Source organism: Pygoscelis adeliae, unplaced genomic scaffold, assembly GCF_000699105.1.
Source record: "Pygoscelis adeliae isolate BGI_AS28 unplaced genomic scaffold, ASM69910v1 Scaffold38, whole genome shotgun sequence".
Classification (NCBI taxonomy): Eukaryota; Metazoa; Chordata; class Aves; order Sphenisciformes; family Spheniscidae; genus Pygoscelis; species Pygoscelis adeliae.
Window position 1 is genome coordinate 18,383,045 of NW_008825614.1, and position 9,300 is coordinate 18,392,344.

The window sequence follows — 9,300 nt, forward strand, 5'->3', positions numbered from 1 at the left end:
GGGGAGGGGGGGGGTTGTGCTCTGTTTGTTCAAAGAAAGTTCTGTGTATGTGTGTTATCTCTCAACGCTTATTTTTTAAAATAAAATCTTCTGTTATTTAGGTCCAGACAGTGCAATTTCATCCATTTGAAACTCAGACCCTTATTTCTGGATCTTATGATAAGTATGTCAGGGTAATATTTTCAAATGTTACACATAGGGAGGGTATTAGTATTGAATTAAGCCCGTTAATTTCCCTCATGTTTTCATTTGCTTATGACTGTCCTGAATTTGAGTAATGCTATTGTTTTTTTCCAGTAAGGTAGCCAGGTTTGTATGTGGCCAAAATGTAGTTTTCGTTACCTCTTTCTCAGGACCAGCCAAATACTTCAACCGTCTGGACTGACATTTTCTGTGCCAGGTGTCTGCTCCAAATGGAATTTATTTCTTAGTTTGGCCTTATGGCATTTTCTGCATTGGGAATGTGTCACTGGTCCTTCCTGTGAAAACCTGTCAAGGTTTTGCCAAACTGTAAGACCAGGATGGGGGCACGAGGGACTTTAAAAATCCCAGTCCGCTCCCTACAGCCTCTATTGATAGGCATGCCATAGCCAAAGTTGAACAGGCTATCTCCTGTGATTGCGGCCTGGAGATGCTGTGACATGGTTTGTGTCTGCACACCTGGACTAGCTCTGTAACTGCTAGTTTTTATAAGCCCTGCCAGCCAAAAACTTGCCCTCTGCTCTCCCATCTCCTAGGCGTAACTTTTAAATTTTGTTCTATAACAATGATTTTCTTATATCAATTTTTTTATTCTGCTTTTAAGACTTTGTGCTTGTGTTAAAGTATTTAAAGACTTGTCAATCTTTAGCCATGCCTTTATGTTCTCTGGCTTGTATTATGCTCTTGCTACACCCACTTAAGTAAAGGGGTCGGAGAAAAACCTTTAATTGTTGTTAGGAAGCTGCTTCTGTCCACTTTCCTCCTCCTCGACTTCCTTCTGTAAAAATAAGAGAAAAAGGTCCAAACACTGAGACCGGCTTCTCGATCCCTTTTTAGCTAGCCCTTTGATCCCACAGACACCTGTAAACCAGTGTACTGTCTATAAACTGTCTATAAAGTCTACTGACTGCCTTTGTGGATTTTTCCTGTAAAGCTTCCCAGGACCACAGGCTGTTCAATGAATATTGGCAGATGCCTTCATAACCTGAAAGTCAGACTGTTAAAAATTGCATGTGTACTAAAACCGTTGTTGTAAAATGCCTGGTAAAAGAGCTGAGAAACCTAGATCCCGTTTCTTTAGCTTTAATTATAGGATAGAGTGGGAGTGGGTTACTCTGTGGATGTAAATTGTGGTGAGATGTTGCGAGAGTGACATCATCACTCCTTTCTTGCACTTGCATCCAGGAGCTTTTTGAGTTGGGACAGATTCTGCCGCCACTGGGCTGAGCACAAGCCTGTAAAGAATCCCAAAGGACCCACTAACTCCCATCTGCTCTTTCTCCTTTTCGGAGTAGCATTTCCCTAACCACTTGTAAAGATTAATTTTTTTTATTAAAGCATATTTGAAAATGTATCACAAATTGATTTCCTAATTAGTGCGTTATTTTGAACAGTCATTACTTGACTTTACTGAAGTCTGTTCATAATTAAGTGATGTATTTGCATAATTATGGTCTCCCGTATGATAAGTATCTTATGTATTGAGCAAATTCGAGCTCTGTTTGCTTAAATAGAATGGCTGTTTGTAACCAAGAGGAAACTTTGAAGCGTAAGGAAAAAGCTTGTGCTTATCTGAGAAATTTTCATCTGTTATTGAGTTGGAAGACTAAATAGTAAAGTTGTTTCCATTTTAATTTTTGAATTGTAGTTTTACGTGGACCTTCTGTAGATGCCAGTGGTAAAACAAACTTCATGAAGTATTCTGCCATGATTTTTTTTTTTTTTCCTTAATTTCCTATCCCTTTTTCCCATAGATCAGCTGTGCTGTATGATTGCAGAAACCCACAAGATAACCATCGAATGTGGCGGTTTAGTGGTCAGGTTGAGAGAGTAACCTGGAATCATTTTTCACCTTGTAATTTCTTAGTGAGTACATGCTCTTCTATTTTGGTCTGTTGACTGTTGCCATTTCATTTAACCTGTATTTTCGGGTTCATGATGTTTCTGAATCATATAATGGACCTGATGGACAGTTGGACTGTTGGCGTTGCTTATTTTAAAAACGCAGTGTGTGGGAGAGTGGTTTTATGTATTTTTTTTTCAACAAGTATATCGAGACCAGCTACTTATTTGGTATCTTCATTATGACAGTAGAAAAGCAATTGATGCTGATGCGTTTTCACTCCAGAGGTGGCTTCTTTGCCATGTTGTTATAGTGTTCAGTGGCTGGGATATATTTTCCTTTGCATAGTTGCTGTTATGTTTCATGTAATGAGGCAATTGCAGCTGAGAAGTAGCTAATTAGAACCAAGATCCTGATATTAATTCAGTGTTTCAAAGCAGCGCTAGAGGGCACTGTCCTCCTAGCTGGTATAAAGTAAAAATGCCTTGGTTTTGTCGAGATTTTTATAATAGAACTTTTAAACAGAATTTAAAAACAAATCTTTTTTATTATCTCAGTGGCTGTCTAGTTCTCCATTGCTTTGTGTATACAGCCAACAAAAGCAGCTGCTCAGTTCTGTTGGGTTTACGATGTAGATCCCTTTCAGTATAATCACACTTAGCTTTGCACAGGGCTATTATGCAGCCACAGGATGGCTCCAAAAAGTTTGAACTGACAGTTAAGATACTAAAGGCTCTGTATTTCATTGCCTAATGAGAAAGCCAAGCTTAGTAGTGCAACCATCTTCAAAATACCATTTAAGAAATTTGTATAGGATTAAGACTTCCATTTAAGTCCCTGCAGCACAGTTTAGGTACGTAGAATAGCTCGGGCACCAGCTGGATGGAGTCTGACTTTGGGGATGCAGAACAGTGTACACTGTGTAATATGCCCTACTGAGAAGCAGTGTGCGTCTGCCTCAAATCACAGGGATTTAACAGAGGGTGGGTATTATTTCACAGGAACTTTTTTCCAAATGAGTGACTACAGCTGTTTGTTTTTAAAATGTTGTGGTTTCCTTAGGCAAGCACAGAGGATGGCTTTGTGTACTGTCTGGATGCTCGTTCTGATAAGCCACTGTTCACTCTGAAAGCTCACGATGAAGAGGTGTCAGGTAAATTGTGTGTGTGTGTTGTGTGTGTCCCCAGTGGCGAGGCACATCTGGAAGATGTCTTCAACCGATACAACTGAGGTGGTAGTGATTCCTTGCTTAACAAATAAGAGTTGTGCATACTAATCATGGGTAGCTGAAACGAATCTCCGCTGAGAAGCCATTGTAAGCAAAGTATTTTAACAACAGTGAACTTTTCTCAGTGAGTATCGTGAATAAGCATGTCAAAGCAGATCTGTTCACTTGGGACACACTCCCTGTGTTCTCTGGGTGAGGAAGAACAAAAACTATGCAGTCTGGTCCAGGATTATGAACTATAATGTTTACCTCCTCTACCAGTAATTATTTTATACTGACGTTCATTCTGGAGATGATTTAGGTATGGCACATGGGAAGGTTTTCACACTGCCTCCTTTAGGCTGCTTTAATTATTTGATCAGTGTAGGAACTACTAAATGGCAACTTGAAGCACCTGATTAGGTGTCTAAAATGAGATCGTATGAATATGCCCCATCGTCTTGGATAGCAAAAAAGATGGTCTTTGGCAAACGAATGACGAAAACTACCTGGGGAAGCCAGATTATGTGAAGTGAGAAGCAGAACAATAGCATCTTTGCACTGTTACTGTTGTTGGATTAAGGGACAAAATAGGCCTACCTGAAGTCAGTTTGCTCTCACTACAGGGAGCAGTGGCAGCGTGGAACTTTCATTAACTTTTTGCTCCTTTGTGCTGGAACACAGTTCAGTGTGAGGAGAGTATTAGGTTTGTTCTCATGATTTCACTTCAAAATATATCTTCATCTCTGTGAAATAGTGGTTACCTGGTGCTCTCACACTGCTGCACTCTTAATCTTCCAGGGTTACAACTGAGCAGTCAGATCAAAGGGTGCCTTGTGACATCATCTGCTGACAAATACGTGAAAATTTGGGATATCCTGGGAGACAGACCAAGTTTAATCCATTCCAGGAATATGAAAATGGTAGAGTAATATTCATTTCTTGATTCCAAGAAGGTTTATATATAAACTATGTCTGCTTGTTCTTTTTTGTCTAACTTGAATCTTCTTTTACGTAACGTAACATCTTTTAGGAAAAAAAAAAATCACATCTGTGTATTCTGGGTAAACCATGCTCATTACAGTGCAGTGTTCAATTCAACATGTAATTGGCAGACTGCTTCAAAGCCTCAGACTGAATACCAGACACAATGTTCGGAGTGGAACTATAGGTACTCCAACGTGTATCTGCCAGGTTTAAGACGAAGATGTGATTTACTGTTTGTAATTAGCAGCTCTTGACTTTAATTTTGTGTCTTTGCAAAGTAAGTTTCAGGAAACTTACAGAGCTTACATTTGTTAAAACTTGCTTGGTGAAGGTGTTTTCGGATGACAAATTCACTTTAGGATGGTATTTTTAAAAAAAAATCCTCCTCTTTCTGCCTCCCTCCCAGGGTGTTCTCTTCTGTGCAGCTTGCTGCCCTGACTTCCCGTTTGTTTTTGCCTTTGGAGGAGAGCGAGAAGGGCTGCGTGTTTGGGATATAAGCAAGATTTCTGCAGGTAGCGTTCTCTTTTCTTTGAATCTTGTGGTTCTCCCCTTGCCCCCAGGGTGTATTTGTATATTCAGTAATGTATCGTGGCTCTGAAAGAGACTGCAGGTTAATATTTTTAAATACCCCAAGACTGCATATGTGTTCATGTTTTCAGCTTCAAAAAATGTGGGTTTTTTCTAACTTGGAGAACTGTGTTTGCCACACGATTTATTTTCTTGTAGCTGAAGTACAATACCTGATTTCTTATAATATCTATGTTTTACTTTTTTCTTAATGTTCCTGGTGTAATCAAGTATCACATTCTTGAATACCTGTAGGAGTAAAAGTGAGGACTGGTTTTGATCGGTTGTCGTAGCTACATGTAACTAAATGGCATGAATTTTTGCAGAAGGCTTTTAAGAGCTTGGTGGAAACCAGAGAGACTAAAACCAGAAATAAATTATTTAAACTTAATGATTTGCTCTACAGAACTCATCCATTTCACAGTACTTAGGTACAGGAATTATGCACAGGGAAACCTCTAGAGATGCTCTGGGGGAGAAATAACAAGACTTGTAATTTAAGTATCACATGCAGGAGATTGTTCTGACATGTAAGCTTCAACTCCCTACTCAGGGTAAGGGGGAGAGCTTTAAAACTGCACCAGGTTAGGATTTCCATTCCGTGATGTTCACCATGCTGTACTACTCTTGTCTCTGGAACAGTAACATGTAAGCAATCCCCTATCTGTGTTGCAGTGAATGAAGTTTTTGGAAACAGAGAGAGACTTGTTCTGGCTAGTGCCAACTCTGTGGCTTGCAGCTCCATGGCCGGCAGTAGCAGTAACGATTCGGAGACAGCAATGGAATCATGATGGACCAAACCTCACAAAATCAAACTAATTAATGGGACTACGACTAATGTGCATTCTACAAATCCCCGTTTGGTGAGAGTCCATAGAAATGGCTCTAGTGTCTTGCAATCTGCAGGCTCCTTCGTCGCAGACAAAGAAACACGGTGATGTGGTTAAGCTCTAAGTCAGCAGTTCTAAGTTCCTGCCTCTGTTACCGGCTTTGAAAGATTAAATCACTTGCTTTTGCCTGAGATTATGATCCCTGAAACAGGGGCTACTATGTGTAAAGTTGATACATAAAATGAAACGGTCACTAGAAAAGCGTCCTGCTGCTACCAGAAGTTCGCTGAATACTGCGAAGAAGGTAAATATCTTCTAAAGGCATAAGGAAAAATACTTCAGTCAACAGTTGTGTAATAAATAAACAAAAGCTGAATGAAATGACAAGTGTAAATAGATAATTTATCCTTAATTTAAGGCTAGATTTACAGATCTCTAATACAGATTCTAGAAGTTCTTCTATGTAACTTTTTTGAGTCTTAAGAGTATTTCCTGGGCAGTAAGTTGGAGTCCCCGAGTAGAATCTTGAGATGTATTTGTAACATCTCGGAGCACCAGTATCAAACCAGAAATACCTCAGTTGTATCCTATCAAGATCAAGGGTTTCTTTTCCCTGGTTCCACAGCACCTGAAGCTTATTGATGATGCCGGTGTATTGGGTTTTTCTTCAAGCTCCAAACGTAATATATATAAAGAGCATTTGAACAGAAGTAACGAGCTACTACTCAGAAGAGGATGAGAGGCTGTCAGGACACAAAGTGAGGGTAGGGATCTTAGCTGGTCACTGTCAGTGGTGACAGCTGTCCATGTTACGTTCTCATGTTCTTAACTCCTCCCAGGCATTTCTGCCTGACACCTGAAGGCACAGAGGAATGTTTTGAGTATCAGCCGAACCACTGACTTAATCACTTCATTTACAGCATCAGGAACCTAGTCAAGGAATGTGACTCAATCAATTTCCTCACGTTTAAAATGAACACCCAAGTGCCTTATCCCAGGCCAGAAGTTAAATGATACTCCTACCCTCCTGTGAAGTCCTTCCCTCTCCACATACTGGGCTACTATGTGTAAAGTTGATATATAAAATGAAACAGTCACTAGAAAAGCATCCTGCTGCTACCAGAAGTTCGTTGAATACTGCGAAGAAGGTAAATATCTTCTAAAGGCATAAGGAAAAATACTTCAGACAACAGTTGTGTAATAAATAAACAAAAGCTGAATGAAATGACAAGTGTAAATAGATAATTTATCCTTAATTTAAGGCTAGATTTACAAAGCAACTGGTATCGAAGCAGCCATAGTGATGGTGCATGTGGTTGACAAGACCTTACCACTGCTTTTCACCCTAGCTCACTGTAACTCGTTCTGGTGAGGTAAGTCAGATAAAAGGGGAAGAGCCAGAGCTGTAGGTTTCCTTCCCATCCCTTGAAGTTAAGTGGCTGCTTCTCAATCCGATTTAACTGTTTCTAGTCTGGTGACAGGTGTTTAGCATGGCTCCGCAGGAACCAAGAATATTTTGGATGTGTTGGGATTCCTGACTCAATCCTTTCTGTGCCAAGCAAGAGTGAACAATGTGTGGACAACAAATGAACAACTGCTTTTGTGAAGCTTGAGAAGGTGAAAGCACCAGAACCACCTCTAAGTGCTCTCCACTGAAAAGCTGCAAGTTTTTCAAAGCTTTCATTTTAAATAAATGCTTTGTGTTAAGCTCTTTGAGGGTAGTAATTTCTGTTATCTCCACCTCTGGTATTAATTGGCACTGTAGCTCTAGAAGTTGCTTTTTGTTTTAGGAAGAAATTGTGTTACTGCAAGCAACACATCTTTCCCTTGACTACACAAAATCCCGCAGCCTGTCTTTCTGGAGCTTTTTATTCACACACTGATCTCTCTAGGAAAGAGAGCATACAGGGAGAGGTGCAGCGGAACTTAGGCCATTTAGGGCAAGAACTGGAGCCTCTTTCACGCGTGAACCTCCGACTACCTTGTCAGAGAACAGAGCTCAGCTTACTGTTCTTTTACAGCACAGCCAGAGGAGCCACACAGCAAATCTACAAGGTTTAAAGACAAGTTCTTAGCTGCGCCTGTTCATGGAGGTGCTTCCTACCCCTACCTTGTCCCAGGAAAGCTTGGGAGAGGCAGATGATGAAAAAGTGGTGTTATTTCTCTTAGCATCATTATCAGAAATAGGAAACCTTTTTTCACTATGTGTAAATATTAAAAAAGAACATTAGAAAAGAGCCACATTTTTAATTTTTTTAGAAGAAAACAACAGAATGAAATACATCTTCGTTCCATAAATAATATTAGCAGCAAACCCTTCCATCACTCTAGGTGGTAAAAGGTTTACAGCACAAGAAGTAATATATACTGTAAACACCGTCTGATCATCTGTAAGCCTCTTCCTTACTGAGTCTATACAGTCTTTACCCCTTCACCTGCTTACATGTTCTAGTGAACGAGAGTGAGAAGAGGCAATAACTCTTCTCCAAAACCCAATTTTTGATTTTCTGTAGTGGGGTAATTGTTTTGTCTGCAAACGCTGATTTCACTGGCTTTTTTTTTTTTAACCAAAGCTTTTTTATTTATTTTGGAGGGAAACCTGAGCATTGACACTTTGCTCTGTGCCAAACTACATCCTTCACTTAATGCATTTTTCTTTTTAATACTTTTTAACTGCCACCACTATTTTTTTTTTTGTTTTTTTTTTATTGTCATGGCTTTGGCAGTTAGACAGTTGGCTTACAGGTCACTGCAATCACTTGACTACATTTCTGGTTTGTGGCTCTTTACTCAAAGGGCTATGCAAGGTGTGTCATGTATCCCAGCACTGGATGGATTAATCTGAGTGATTTGGAAAAGAAGGATGCACAGTGTGTGTGGAAAAAATCTCCTTGCCTCGTATTTCCTTCTTGGCAACTGTTCACTTGTACGTGCATGATCCATTCTCATTCAGTGTTTTGGCTACAGAGTTTATTAAGCGGTGGTAGTGCGGAGACCAAAACAGAAGGAAAACTCCTCATTTGACATACGCTGTTGACTGGGGAAAACAAGGAAGAGGGGTTTTTTTTTTTTTCCTTCCCCAGTTTTAACATCCAAGAAAATTTCCCTCTCTCTTCTCTTCATTTGTGTCCAGAGAGGGCATCACCTGTTGAATAGACTCCATTGTTAATCCTACAGTCTTCAGTCCTCATAGAGTCTATTAATTCCTCCTCTGAATCCTCCTCCTCTTCCTCCTCTGGGGCTGACAGGCTGGATGTGGGGCCTTTACATATTTTTAAGTGGCGAGTGAGGTGATACTTGGTTAGATAAGCCTTGGAGCATTTTTCACAGACATAGTCCCTCTTTCCTTCATGTGAATTGAGATGCTTCTTCAGGTGGTTTGTCCTCAGAAACAGCTTGTCACACTTGGGGCACTTGATCTGCCGTTCTCTGCAAGACATGATAAAGTTACAGTTTGCTGCTGCCGCAAGGCAGCCAATACTGTCTTAAATAGTGGGGTGGTGGTGACAGGAAGGGTGAAAGGGTCAGTCTTACTCCTAAATCTTACTTCTAATATACTTGAAGGAGAAGCAGACCAGAAATAACAGCACTACTGCAGAGTGTAAGTACTGCTCAGTTTTCTCTCACACAGTACGTACACAAAGCCCCTCTTCTCTGCTCCCCCC

General features: G+C 40.2%; 2 protein-coding genes across 3 annotated transcripts in view; one reads left to right on the top strand and one right to left on the bottom strand.

Moving 5' to 3' along the window:
* The window catches only part of PWP1 (PWP1 homolog (S. cerevisiae)), a 17,636-nt gene extending 10,295 nt beyond the window's left edge, over positions 1-7,341 (top strand). The window contains exons 8-13 of the mRNA XM_009332973.1: positions 102-163; positions 1,956-2,067; positions 3,107-3,197; positions 4,053-4,174; positions 4,645-4,750; positions 5,481-7,341. Coding sequence (XP_009331248.1) covers positions 102-163; positions 1,956-2,067; positions 3,107-3,197; positions 4,053-4,174; positions 4,645-4,750; positions 5,481-5,596 — 609 coding nt within the window. The 3' untranslated portion in view covers positions 5,597-7,341. The remainder of the gene's footprint in view (positions 1-101; positions 164-1,955; positions 2,068-3,106; positions 3,198-4,052; positions 4,175-4,644; positions 4,751-5,480) is intronic.
* Positions 7,342-8,351: 1,010 nt separating this feature from the next.
* Positions 8,352-9,300, bottom strand: part of PRDM4 (PR domain containing 4) — a 16,366-nt gene continuing 15,417 nt past the window's right edge. For both annotated transcript variants that reach the window (XM_009332974.1, XM_009332975.1), the window contains one exon: positions 8,352-9,064. In XM_009332974.1, the coding sequence (XP_009331249.1) occupies positions 8,755-9,064 (310 nt within the window). In that variant the 3' untranslated portion in view covers positions 8,352-8,754. The remainder of the gene's footprint in view (positions 9,065-9,300) is intronic.